The sequence below is a fragment of the Bombina bombina genome, chromosome 5, assembly GCF_027579735.1.
Source record: "Bombina bombina isolate aBomBom1 chromosome 5, aBomBom1.pri, whole genome shotgun sequence".
NCBI lineage: Eukaryota > Metazoa > Chordata > Amphibia > Anura > Bombinatoridae > Bombina > Bombina bombina.
The window spans coordinates 540,355,418-540,369,642 of NC_069503.1; the positions used below are offsets into that span (position 1 = coordinate 540,355,418).

Below are 14,225 nucleotides of genomic sequence, written 5' to 3' on the forward strand. Positions count from 1 at the left end.
TACCTCCTGTTGGGATTGACAGGAGAGGTGGCTTTCCTGGGGAGGTGTGCCGGATGGGTGTAGGCACAGGAAAATAATTTTGGTGGGGCAAGCTCTGGTTTTTGGTTTATGTGTTTTAAAAGTGATTTATGTTGTGAAAGTTAATAAAACAAGCTGCAGCCTTTTTTATCCCACTTTTGATGTATGTGTTTTTATTTGGGTATGGTTATGGGGGGTCCGAAAATGAATAGACAATTTGGGGTCAAGGAGCAACCCCGGACGAGGCCAAATTGAGGAAGGGGTTAATTGACCCCTATTGGTCGAATCTGGGGTTCAGGTAGGGGACAAGGGGGCGTGGTTTGAGCGGAGCTTTTAAATAATTGGTGATTCAGTGGGTTTGTGCCCTTTTTTCACTTACCTTTTCAGGAGCGGTATGGCTTAAGTGCCCACCCTCTCTCCCTAGTTGGAAATTATCTTTGTCACAACATTGGCGGGGTGCTTGCCCTGGGTGTGCTGGCTTATGCCATTGTGGGGGTTCTTGGTACCTTATGTTGGGATTGAAAGGAGAGGTGGCTTTCATGGGGAAGCGTGCCTGATGGGTGCAGGCACAGGAAAATGATTTTGGTGGGGCAAGCTCTGGTTTTTGGTTTATGTGTTTTAAAAGTTATTTATGTTGTGAAAGTTAATAAAACAAGCTGCAGCCATTCTTATTCCACTTTTGAGTATGTGTTTTTATTTTAGTATGGTTATGGGGGTTCCAGAAATTAATAGACAATTTGGGGTCACAGGGTATCGCGCGCTCAGCCAATCTCCTACGCGCATTTCACCCCCAAGCTTCAGTCAGCGCAGGGCTTCATCAGGGCTTATATCCTGCCCAGATGGGTCCTGGCTATCAGGGTCTGGAGCAGCAGGGTGTTGTACATTGCTCTTTGGGCTTAACCCTAATAAGGGTATAACTTATATGTACTGTACTTTGCCTTGCACAAACTTTTTTCAGGATATAGTATTTTTTTTTCATGTCTCATTCATGGGACGCAACCCAAAAATTTCCCAAAATATTATACTGATTTATATATTTGCTAATATTTTATAAATTATTTTTTTGAAGAGTGCTATCTTTTATTGGGCTGTGTGTACTACAACACAATCACTATCTACTAAAGTTCAATGTGTATTTTTTGGTCTTGCAGCCTCAAATTTTGGCGCAAGATCTTTTGGACAATTTAATAATGTTGCATATGAGTATTTGGGACCTTAACCCCTACAGGATAACTAGAACCAACAATGGACTCACCATAGATCTTGGAGATGTTTCTTAATTTTTTACATCATGCATGTTCATGTTAGATTTTAGGATCCCAAATGGGTATTTTTTAACTTAAAATGTATAATGAGAAAGGCATAATGCTAGGGTAATTTTTAGGGAACCATATAAAAAATATTGTAGGAAATGTTTACACTCCAGAATGCCTTTTACAAAGTTAAAGGAACATTAAACTCTAAATAGATGCTAGATAGAATGATGCATCCAAAGAAAATATTAGTCTGAGAATAACACGTAGATGTATTTTTTAAAGTTTCATTAGCAGTTTAAATATTGACAAAATATTGACAAAATAAGTGTAAAGTTTTAGTGTCAATAAAACAATGGGAGTTGCCACGTTGTAACTTAAGTTACTTTCTCTGTTATGGCCAATTAGGGACAGTTATTTATAGGTCACTAGAGTGTGCAGCCAATGGCTGTGTGGAATATAACAGTGTTCTGAAAAGCTCACAATTTCAAAATGGAATTACAGGAAAAGGGGACAAAACAAATGATGAAAATATATTGCAGAGTTTTTTATATATATATGATTTATCATTTTATATTACCATCTCAAAGTGTTTAATGACCTTTTAATGGCAGTGGCTAGACTAGAAAATACCTGCAAATGATATCACTAGGAACCCAATATAATAATATTGTTTAATTATTCCTCTCAATAATCTGATCTAGCCAACATATATTCTCCATCTATGTATATGAAACCACATTTTATAAAAACACGATATATGTGTTTATTTTCCCTATTCACTTCATCCAAAGAAGAAATGGGTTCTCACGTAGCAAACACGTACTACTGGTTTCTATGAGAGTTAATAAGTCATTTTATATGATAAACACAAAGAATATTCAAGCAGCATTTTAATATGAAAATATATGGAGTATTTTCCTATTTGTATGAGCATTTATAATTTTACTTTTGCTAGTGGCTTAACAAAAATATATACTTGAGTTTTAAGTCTGTGTTATCGTATCTGTGGTTCTTCTAACTCTGTTACGCAAAAAGGTTACCAAAGCGCCCAATGGAATGCAGGAAATAGATGACCCTACAAGGAGTCCAATAACAACTAAAGCATATGTTGGATAATCTTCAGTTACCAGATGACCCTGAAATTAATAAATAAAAAAAAGAAAAGATTTTAAGGTTGCATAATTAGCTAAATCGAGTCTAGCAAAATGCAGATATTAGAAACTAAAAATGTATTTAAAGGGACACAAAAGCCTTGCAATTTTAAGCAACTTTCTAATTTACTCCTATAATACATTTTTCTTCATTCTCTTGGTATCTTTATTTGAAAAAGCAGGAATATAAGTATAGGAGTCGACCCATTTTTGGTTCTGCACCTGGATAGCACCTGCTGATTGGTGGCTAAATGCACGCTCTATCTGAATTATGAAAGAAACAATTTGGGGTTTGTGTCCCTTTAATGTATAATATCAATATTGTATACAGTTATTCTACTCTTTATTATTTGTATTATCTTTATATATATATATATATATATATATATATATATATATATATATATATATATATATACAGTATATATATATATATATATATATATATATATAATATCATACTTTAGTGTATTTTTTTAAATTCCCAGTTACATTTGTTTGTTTTGTTAAAAAATATAGAAAAATAAAAAATGGTTTAGTAGTACAGCCAGTGACTCATGTAATATTTAATGTATGTCTCTTTAAATGGGCATGAAACCAACATTTTTTCTTTCATGATTTAGAGCATACCATTTTAAGGAACTTTAACTTTAAGCAAATATATTCTTCTATTATCTAATTTGTTTCATTCTCTTGATATCATTTGTTGAAAAGCATATCTAAATAAACTCAGTAGCTGCTGATTGGTGGATGCACATAGAGGCCATGTGCATTGCTATTTCTTCAACTATTGATACCTAGACAATGATGCAAATTAGATAATAGAAGTAAATTGGAATGCTAAATGAAAGAAAAAATCTGGGTCTCATGTCCCTTTAACATGTGTTGTACTTTTTTTTATAATTGTATTGTACAAAGAACATCTGACAAATATGAACAAAAAACACATTGACCTCCATCAGTGTTTCTCATTGGAAAACTTAAAGGGACACTCAAGTTAAAATAATGTTATATGATTGAGAAAGAGCATGATGTTTTAAGACACTTTCCCATTTACTTCCATAAATCACATTTTGCACAAGCTTACAGGGTATACGTATGTCTGTAATTGGTTGCTGTCTGTCACATGATACAGGATGCTGGAGAGAAAAAAATAAATTTGTCCAAAAAAAAAATCTACTACTTATTTGAAATTCAGAGTGGGTATTAAAGGGACAGTCTACACCAGAATTTTTATTGTTTTAAAAGATAGATAATCCCTTTATTACCCATTTCCCAGTTTTGCATAACCAACACAGTTATAATAATATACTTTTAACCTCTGTGATTATCTTGTATCTAAGCCTCTGCAAACTGCCCCTCTTTTCAGTTCTTTTGACAGACTTGCAGTCTAGCCAATCAGTGCCTGCTCCCAGATAACTTCTCGTGCACGAGCACAGTGTTATCTATATGAAATACGTAAACTAACACCCTCTAGTGGTGAAAAACTGTTAAAATGCAATCTGAAAGAGGTGGGCTTCAAGGTCTGAGAAATTAGCATATGAACCTCCTAGGTTAAGCTTTCAACTAAGAATACCAAGAGAACAAAGCAAAATTGGTGATAAAAGTAAATTGGAAAATTGTTTAAAATTACATGCTCTATCTGAATCATGAAAGTTTATTTTGGCCTAGACTGTCCCTTTAAATCATTGTATTGTATTGCATTGTATAAAAAGACAATGCAGTAGCACTTTTAACTTGCAATGAGCAGTAGAATAATTTCTAGAACATTTCATAGTTTATCGAATTTCCCCTCCCTTTGTATCATGTGACAGCCATTTGTACAATGATGATATACTTCTAAAGGCAGAAATGCTACTTGTCCCTCTAAGGTACCAGGGCAGAGATTTAAACTAGAATTTAAATTGTGATGACAAAGGAGTTGTAGAATGAAAACAGTTTTTCATTGTATATATTTACCTGTTTCCAAGTATTTATCAATGTAATTTAAAAGGACAGTAAGCATTCTAATGCTTCTGGGTTTTTTTTTGGTCACATAAAATATAATAAAATTAAGCTGTACATTTTAAAGGCATAACACTAACCTTAGAGGCATCCCATGCTTTGTATTGTAGGGTACCTGCCATAATGTAGTCCGTTATGTAGAATATAAATAGACTTATTATAAGCAAGGGACTTGCAAAAGCCCACATGATTTTCCAGTACCAGCTCGGCTTATGTCCAATCATCATCTGTATGTCGTTTTCAAACCTGTGAAATGTTATCATTTATTCCATGAATATAGGACATTTTATACATTTCTAAGAATTAAGTGTTGATTTTTTTTTTTTTTTTTTTTTTTACAGTTATTATTTTACTAGTGATCATAAACAAAGAGACAGTTACTGAGCAAATTTCCATTAGGAAGCCACTATAAAAAAAAATTCTGGCACAGTAAAATAAATGTACAAATAACGAACCAGCTAGTAAATGCAGGTAATTTTTTATATTGTGTCCTCTAGTTGTATTAATAATAGAGCACAACACTAATCTCTTGGCCATAACTAATGGCAGTTTCAATATCACCCCAATCCAGTATGGTTAACTGTGTCCTGTTTTGAAAAAAGTATGGAGTTTTAACAAATAACCCTGCTTTGGTCATCCTCAATTTAATTAACAGTGCATGAAAAAAAAACTAAGAAAATCCGATTTTTCTGGCTAAGACCGACAGGCGTTATATTAATGTATTTATTTCATATAAAATATTGAAAAATAGTATTAATAAAATAAATAATTATTATGAAGGTTCTTATAATTTGTAAATAAATCATTATAATATTTAATTACATTTTCTAATATGTTCATTAATTATTATCAATAATGAATAATATTTTTTCAATATTTTATATGAAATAAATACTTCTCACCTTGACCTGTTGGGTTTAGCACACATGAATAACAGAGTTATTCCTATTTTGGCGCGTAAGTTCTTCATGTGCGCTAAACCCAACAGGGTGCGTTATGTATTTATTTTATAAGAAATATTAAAAAATATTATCAATAAAAGTAAATCATTAATTTAGTGGTTTGTATAAATTGTAATAAATCATTATAATAATTCATCATTTTTTTATTTGCTTACTAATTATTATTAATTATTAATATTTTCCCTATATTTTATGACAGCAGTGTTTGCAACATTGTTTATATCAATGTTATACATAGTTACAAATAATGCTGCCATAGACTGCTATAGATACGTGCACTCCTATCATCCTCTTCAACAAAGGATACCAAAAAACAAAGCAATGTGGTTAAGCACATGGTAGAAGTTCTGCTCGGGACTCGCAGAGCACTACTGGTCCCGAGAGGAAACTGCAGCTGATCTAATCAACAGCGCTAGTTACACATATCACTAGCACTAGAACTTACGCAGCCGTTGCGCGCTAACTTCAAGACTTCCGATATAGCAAACAACTTTAACTTCTCCCCATAAACTTTAATGGAGCGCGCTTTACAAAAATAAAATAACACTTAAAGCTTGCACGCTAACCCAACACTGTGTAAGACCTACAGCACTAAACCCAAAAGTAGTTATGCATATTCTACATTCCAATGTTCTTCATATAGAAGAAAATTTTCTTTTTTTTTCTTTTTCTTTTTTATATTCTTTTAATGAGGTTGTGCACAGAATTCAACACGCCAGTAGACAGCACGAGGACAAACACACCTGGCCTTTGAGTCCCTAGCTGTCGTCTGATCTGCGAGATAGAGAGGGGAGAGAGATAGAGAGAGGGGGAGGGGAAAGAGAGAGGAGGGGGATAGAGAGAGGAGGGGGAGAGAGAGAGAGGAGGGGGAGAGAGAGAGGAGGGGAGAGAGAGAGGAGGGGGAGAGAGAGAGGAGGGGGAGAGAGAGAGGAGGGGGGAGAGAGGGGGAGAGAGAGAGAGAGAGAGAGAGAGAGAAAGGGGGAAGAGATAGAGAGAGAGAGAGGGGGGAGAGATAGAGAGCAAAAAAGAGAGCGCAAAAGAGAGGGGAGGAGAGAGCGCAAAAGAAAGGGGGAATAAGAGAGCGCAAAAGAGGGGGGAGAGCGAGAGCGCAAAAGAGAGGGGGAGAGAGGGGGAAGAGAGAGAGCACAAAAGAGATGGGGGAGAGAGCACAAAAGAGAGGGGGGAAAGAGCGCAAAAGAGAGGGGGAGAGAGCACAAAAGAGAGGGGGGAGAGAGTGCAAAAGAGAGGGCGGGAGAGAGAGCGTAAAAGAGAGGGGGGATAGAGAGCGCAAAAGAGAGGGGGAGAGAGAGCGCAAAAGAGAGGGGGGGAGAGAGCGCAAAAGAGAGGGGGGAGAGAGCGCAAAAGAGAGGGGGGGGAGAGAGAGCACAAAAGAGGGGGGAGAAAGAGAGTGCAAAAGAGAGGGGGGAAGAGCACAAAAGAGAGGGGGGAGAGAGAGCACAAAAGAGAGGGAGAGAGAGAGAGCACAAAAGAGAGGGGGGAGAGACCGCAAAAGAGAGGGGGGAGAGAGCAAAAGAGAGGGGAGAGAGAGAGAGCGCAAAAGAGAGGGGAGAGAGAGAGCGCAAAAGAGAGGGGAGAGAGCACAAAAGAGAGGGGAAGAGAGAGAGCGCAAAAGAGAGGGGAGAGAGAGAGCGCAAAAGAGAGGGGGGAGAGAACGCAAAAGAGATGGGGGAGAGAGAGAGCGCAAAAGAGATGGGGGAGAGACAGAGCGCAAAAGAGATGGGGGAGAGACAGAGCGCAAAAGAGAGGGGAGAGAGAGTGCAAAAGAGAGGGGGAGAGAGAGAGCGCAAAAGAGAGGGGGAGAGAGAGAGCACAAAAGAGAGGGGGAGAGAGAGAGCGCAAAAGAGAGGGGGAGAGAGAGAGCGCAAAAGAGAGGGGGAGAGAGAGAGCGCAAAAGAGAGGGGGGAGAGAGAGAGCTAAAAAGAGAGGGGGAGAGAGAGAGCAAAAGAGAGGGGAGAGAGAGAGGTTCTATGTAATTAGACTGTGGTGGGCTAGTATGGTTCTAACAGCTTGAGATGGGACTGAAAATTTAAATCTTCCTCTAGATTGGATCCTCATTGCTAAACCAATTATGTAAGTCTATGAGTACCCACAAAGTATATATTTCAGACTGAGAGTCATCATTGGGGAATACAAGTAGAGTACACATTATTCAGATAGTCCTTTTTGTGTGGGTCATATGTGTGAGCAATTGCGGTATTACCCGATCCCAAGACAAGTGGCCGCAGATGCAGGGCTGCAATAAATAAGAAGGTGGTTGGAGCAATGGAGGAAATAATACCACTGGCTATGAATGCTCGTCCGTACCAAATACACCTGCGACAAGGAGCAGAGATGGGTGTGAGGACTTGATGTCACCTTTATTAGAACTCCGGTACTCACTAGGGAGGTTTCACGAGTGCAGGTCAGTTCCGGAGCCCAATGTTGGTCCATCTTGTATTGTGGGCGGTCGGCCGCATCCGCCCGATCCTGAAATGGTTTCACCTCCGCTCTGCTCACAAACCAAAGCTGAATGGCTGTGGGATTAGGTGTTTCAGTGCACTCTATGTTGCGATTAGCTCCTTGCAGCTTCATATGTGCTGACTCCGTAGGTATCGGATTATTTTGAACAGGCTCAGTCACGCAGGAGAAGGTTTGTGAAGTGCAGCGTAGTTTGTCTCACTCTGCAACAGCCGTCATGTTAAGTTCCGTGTTCACACACTCCTTAGTTTGGGGTTTAACCAGAGATAACAGATGGGTAAAGTTACTGTCTATTTGTTGAGCCAGGGTGACCAAAAGGTCTTGAATTGTGTTATAATGACTCTTATTCATATTTTGGTAATTTCTGCCATCTAGAATTGGTAACGGCAGTTAAGTAGACCTGCTTAACCCGGTTAGCCCGGGGGGGGAGGAGTTAGGGTAGATGTTGTAAGGCCGCCGCCTCTCCTAGCTGCCAGTCCGGGGTAAGGCTTCAGATAATGCGAACTCCTCAAAATTAGTATCTATTGATACAGCCCTGTTTCACAATATAGGATCTATATGATAGATATTTGGATTCTTTGCAGTTTCTTAGATAATCGGCGGATTATCTTTAAACAATTGGAGCTTCTATTTTAGCATCCAGTCATGGCTGCCCCCCACACCCCCCCTTTTTATTTTTAAATATATATTTTTATATATATATATATATATATATATATATATATATGATAATTTTTTTTGTAAAATATATCGGCTAGATTACGAGTCTTGCGTTATGAGTAAAAAAGCAGTGTTAAGGCTCATAACGCTGCTTTTTCACTACCACTGCTATTACGAGTCTTGCAGATTCAGGGGCACCGCACACTTTTTTGGCCTTACCGCAAATCAACTTACGCAAATTGCGTATAGTCTTTTTTCTATGGGACTTCCATAGGGCCTGTATTATGACCTTGTCCTGGGAGGCCAAAAAGTGAGGGGTACACCCTATCCCGTCAAGATTCATACCGCTGTAGCATAAAACTCATAACTAAAGTGCTAAAAAGTACACTAACACCCATAAACTACCTATTAACCCCTAAACCGAGGCCCTCCCGCATCGCAAACACTAAAATTAAATTTTAAACCCCTAAACCGACGCACTCCCGCCTCGCAAACATTAGTTAAATATTATTAACCCCTAATCTGCTGTTCCTAACATCGCCGCCACCTACCTACATTTATTAACCCCTAATCTGCCACCCCCAACGTCGCTGCCACTATATTAAATTTATTAACCCCTAAATCTGTCTAACCCTAACACCCCCTAACTTAAATATAATTAAAATAAATATAAATAAAAATTACTATCATTACCTAAATAATTCCTATTTAAAACTAAATACCTATAAAATAAACACTAAGCTAGCTACAATATAACTAATAGTTACATTGTAGCTACCTTAGGTTTTATTTTTATTTTACAGGCAAGTTTGTATTTATTTTAACTAGGTAGAATAGTTACTAAATAGTTATGTACTATTTAATAACTACCTAGCTAAAATAAACACAAATTGACCTGTAAAATAAAACCTAACCTGTCTTACACTAACACTTAACCTAACCCTACAATTAAATAAATTCCCTAAATTAAATACAATTACCTAAATTCAAAACAATTAGCTAAATTACAAAAACAAACACTAAATTACAGAAAATAAAAAACAAATTACAAGATCTTTAAACTAATTACACCTAATCTAATAGCCCTATCAAAATAAAAAAAGTCCACCCAAAATAAAAAAACCCTAGCCTAAACTCAACTACCAAGGGGCCTTTTGTGGGGCATTGCCCCAAAGAAATCAGCTCTTTTACCTGTAAAAAAAAAATACAAACAACCTCCCCAACAGTAAAACCCACCACCCAAACAACCAACCCCCCAAATAAAACCCTAACTAAAAAAACCTAAGCTCCCCATTGCCCTGAAAAGGGCATTTGGATGGGCATTGCCCTTAAAATGGCATTTAGCTTTATTGCAGCCTAAAGCCCTAACCTAAAAATAAAACCCACCCAATACACCCTTAAAAAATCCTAACACTAACCCTGAAGATCCACTTACCGGGAGAAGTCTTTATCCAAGCGGCAAGATGTCCTCAACAAAGCTGAAAGAAGTGGTCCTCCAGACGAGCAGAAGTCTTCACCCAGACGGCATCTTCTATCTTCATCCTTCCAACGCAGAGCAGCTCCATCTTCAAGACATCCAGAGCGAAGCATCCTCTTCAATCGACGGCTTCTTCTGGAATTAATGTTTCTTTAAGTGACATCATCCAAGATGGCGTCCCTTAGATTCCGATTGGCTGATAGAATTCTATTAAGGTTGAACTTGAATCCTATTGGCTGATCCAATCAGCCAATAGGATTGAGCTTGCATTCTATTGGCTGATTGGAACAGCCAATAGAATGCAAGCTCAATCCTATAGGATGATTGCATCAGCCAATAGGATTTTTTCAACCTTAATTCCGATTGGCCTAAAGAAATCAGCTCTTTTACCTGTAAAAAAAAATACAAACAATGGGGCTTTTTTATTTTGATAGGGCTATTAGATTAGGTGTTATTAGTTTAAAGATCTTTTAATTTGTTTTTTATTAATAAGTATAATGTAGGTGTCGGCGATGTCCGGAGTGGCAGATTAGGGGTTAATAAGTGTAAGATTAGGGGTGTTTAGACTCGGGGTTCATGTGAGGGTGTTAGGTGTAAACATAAATTTAGTTTCCCTATAGGAATCAATGGGGCTGCGTAACTGAGCTTTACCTGCTTTTTTGCAGGTGTTAGACTTTTTCTCAGCCGGCTATCCCCATTGATGTCTATGGGGAAATCGTGCACGAGCACGTAAAACCAGTTCACCGCTGACTTAAAGGGCCACTGTAAGTAAATATTTTCTATGCCTGTTACTAACTAACTACCCCAAATACGCTTTTTATCAATAGCATTTCATTAACATATCTCTACCGTATATCAGAAATCTTGTCTGCAAATTTAATTGTTTTCCAAACCCACTCCGTGGGTATCCTTTGCTCTGTACCAATCCGTTTACAATACCTAGGTTTCAAAATGGCGCTTTAAACACAAAGTTATTGGTTTAAGTATTTTGAACACTCAGTGCTGAAAATAGTGGGCAGGATAACGTGACATCATCGATGAATAAAAGATATAACTTTTAGAACGTTATGAAACTTCGTTTTGGAGAAAATATAGGTCAGTAGGTTTTAATTAATGTTTATTAACTTTAATATGTTAGTTGTTTAACTTAAAAATTATAACAGAAAGTAATCCTTTAAGCAGCGCTGGTATTGGAGTGCGGTATGGAGCACAATTTTGCTCTACGCTCACTTCTTGTCTTTTAACGCCGGGTTTATAAAAACCTGTAATACCAGCTCTGTAGGTAAGTGAGCGGTGACAATATGGTGCAAGTTAGTACCGCACAGCTCATAACGCAAAACTCGTAATCTGGTCATATATATCTATACCTATATATCTATACGAATATATACAGGTATAGATATAGATAGATTGATAGTGTAATGTAGATAGATATAAAATACTAAGAACATTTTCTTCTAAGTGTAAAATATTTACATTAAATACATAGTAAAACACATACTAAAATATTAAAATGAATTAGAAATGATATTTCAAGTTTGAAGGTATTTAACTGGAAAGGGCTCCAAAGTATATATATATATATATATATATATATAAAGCGGTTTATTGCTTGTGTGCATACGGTTTATAGCTTGTATTACAAGTTAAAAGTAAACAAAAAAGTGTCATATAACACATCAAAAATATATTAAGTACAGTTACACTCATAATAACACCAACTAATAAAAAATATAAAACAAATATATATATAGCATGAAAAAGTTATAAAGGTTCAAAGATATGAGGCAGGCAAAGGGCGGAGAATTGTATATATGTTTATATGTGTGTACATATGTATTTATATGACATATATACACATATAAACACATAAATACATATGTACACACATAAGACATCTATATATCTATATATTATTATATAGAAAGTGCATTAGAGCCCTTTGTGCAGTTAAGTAGATGAAAACATGTAAAAGCATATTTAAGCAATATTCATATTTAATAAAGTGTTTAACTGTGTATTTACTGTATAATATTCACATAACATAATATGTTCTATGTATTTTAAAATATATTCATATATATTTATATAATATATATATATACTGTATATACATACACATATATAGTACTGTGCAAAAGTCTTAGGCCACCATTAGATTTGTTGTTTTACAAAGTTTTAATGACATCCATATGTATTTTTTAGTCTCTTTATTAAGATACAAACAGAAAATACAGAAAATATGTACACAAAATATAAAAAAAATAACAAAATTTACAGAACAAAATGGCTTCTTCAGGCAAAATTCAGTATTTAGTCTCTCTTTTGGAGAGACTGTCCTGAAGTTTTCTGAAGTAACTTCTAGTATATTATACCAGGCTTCTTTCAGCACTTCACATAGTTCTTTTTTACATTTCTGCTGTCTTTTATTTATTTCTTCATTCAAGTGATCCCATATTGACTCTATAATATTCAGGTCTGGACTCTGTGGAGCCCAGTCCATAACTGTCAGTGTGTTATCAGCTGTTTTTCTCTCCAAATATGATTTTTTTAGAATCATGCCATTCCTTCTGGAAAGCACCTTATTGGGAATGGTTTTATTTTTCAGCATGATAATGATCCCAAACACACTGCTAATTCAGTGAAATAATATTTTTAGAGAAAAACAGCTGATAAAACACAGACAGTCATGGACTGGCCTCCATAGAGTCCACACCTGTCAGTACTTTTCAGCATTCATGATCCTATCAATTCGGACAATATCGCCAACACCACTGGCAGAAATGCAGCGCGAAACCAGGACAGACCCTCCACCATGTTTCACTGTAGGCCACAAGCACTCATTCTTCCATCTCTCTCTTCAACTCTTCTTCTCATATATTGTCAATGATTGGACACAAAAATTTCCAAATTCCAATCTTTGTGAGCTTTAGTATATATTTGCCTTTTCATTCTGTTCCCCTTATAAAAAAGTGGATTCTTGGCTTCTACCCTTCCATAAAGACCATTCCTGATCAAGCTTCTTCGGACTTTAGAAGGGTCAACTTGGCATCCCGGTGAAGCTGCCAGATGCTGAGCTAGATCCTTGCTGGACTTCTTCCAGTCTCTCAAAGAAGAAACTCTGAGAAACTTCTCATCAGATTTTGACATTTTTCTTTGCCTTCCAGTCCTTTTTTTTGTCCTTAACCTCTCCTGATTCTTCAAATTTCTTTATAACAGCTTGAATACCACATCTTGATTATCCAGCTTGTTTGATGATTTCCCTTTGAGATGCAAAAGTATGATTTTATGTCTGTCAAAGTCCAATAAATTAAACATATACCACATGTGTATGTAATGCTCAAGCATGTCTTGCACAAACAGTCGTTTTGACATGAAATAGTAGGACAAATACAGGTGTTATCAATGACATTAATTAGGGTTCAATTCCATTTAGGTTTGCGAAGGCCAGGTTCCTGCAATTGCTCAAGTGTAAAGGGGAGATCACACTAAATACTTGCCAATTTAGCCTATAGAAGCTGTTTTTTTCTGATTTGTTTTTCAATACTGCATACAAATATCCTGTATTTTCTGGTTGTATTCTAATAAAGAGACTGAGAAATAATTATATATGGTCTTTATACCATTGCTAAAACAACAAATCTAATGGTAGCCTAAGACTTTTGTACAATACTGTATATATATATCTATACCTATATATAATCATGTATATATACAATATATATATATATATATATATATATATATATATATAGGTATAGATATATACAGTACCAAAAAAAACAACAGAAATATGTAGAAATATGTATTTATGAATAAATAAAACATATTCTGCTATGTGAATAACATTGAAATGTGAACTATTCATATTTTCATGTCGGGTTAGCGCACTTGAGAATATGCAATCGGGTTTGCACGCGAGTAGGGTGTTTTTCCACTTTTTTTTGCTCCATTGACTTATATGGGGGATCATGTGAACACCCACACAATATTTTAAGTTCAGCTTTTTTTACGTGTGTCAGTCTAGGGTGTGAGCGAGAACAGTTTACTTTCAACTTGTAATACAAGCACTACCCAACGCATGCAAAAAGCTTACTTCTAGCGGAGTTAACGCTCAAGTGGGAGTCTTAAATACTGCTCCACTTGTAATCTGGCCCCTAGTTGGTATACCATTAACCTGAGAATAATCTTTTTGTAAGAAAGGTAGTTATTGTGGAGC

General features: G+C 36.4%; 1 protein-coding gene across 1 annotated transcript in view; it reads right to left on the reverse strand.

Moving 5' to 3' along the window:
• Positions 1-2,257: 2,257 nt before the first annotated feature.
• Positions 2,258-14,225, reverse strand: part of SLC6A20 (solute carrier family 6 member 20) — a 206,537-nt gene continuing 194,569 nt past the window's right edge. The window contains exons 10-11 of the mRNA XM_053715789.1: positions 4,510-4,675; positions 2,258-2,410 (exon numbers count right to left, since the gene is read on the reverse strand). Coding sequence (XP_053571764.1) covers positions 2,258-2,410; positions 4,510-4,675 — 319 coding nt within the window. The remainder of the gene's footprint in view (positions 2,411-4,509; positions 4,676-14,225) is intronic.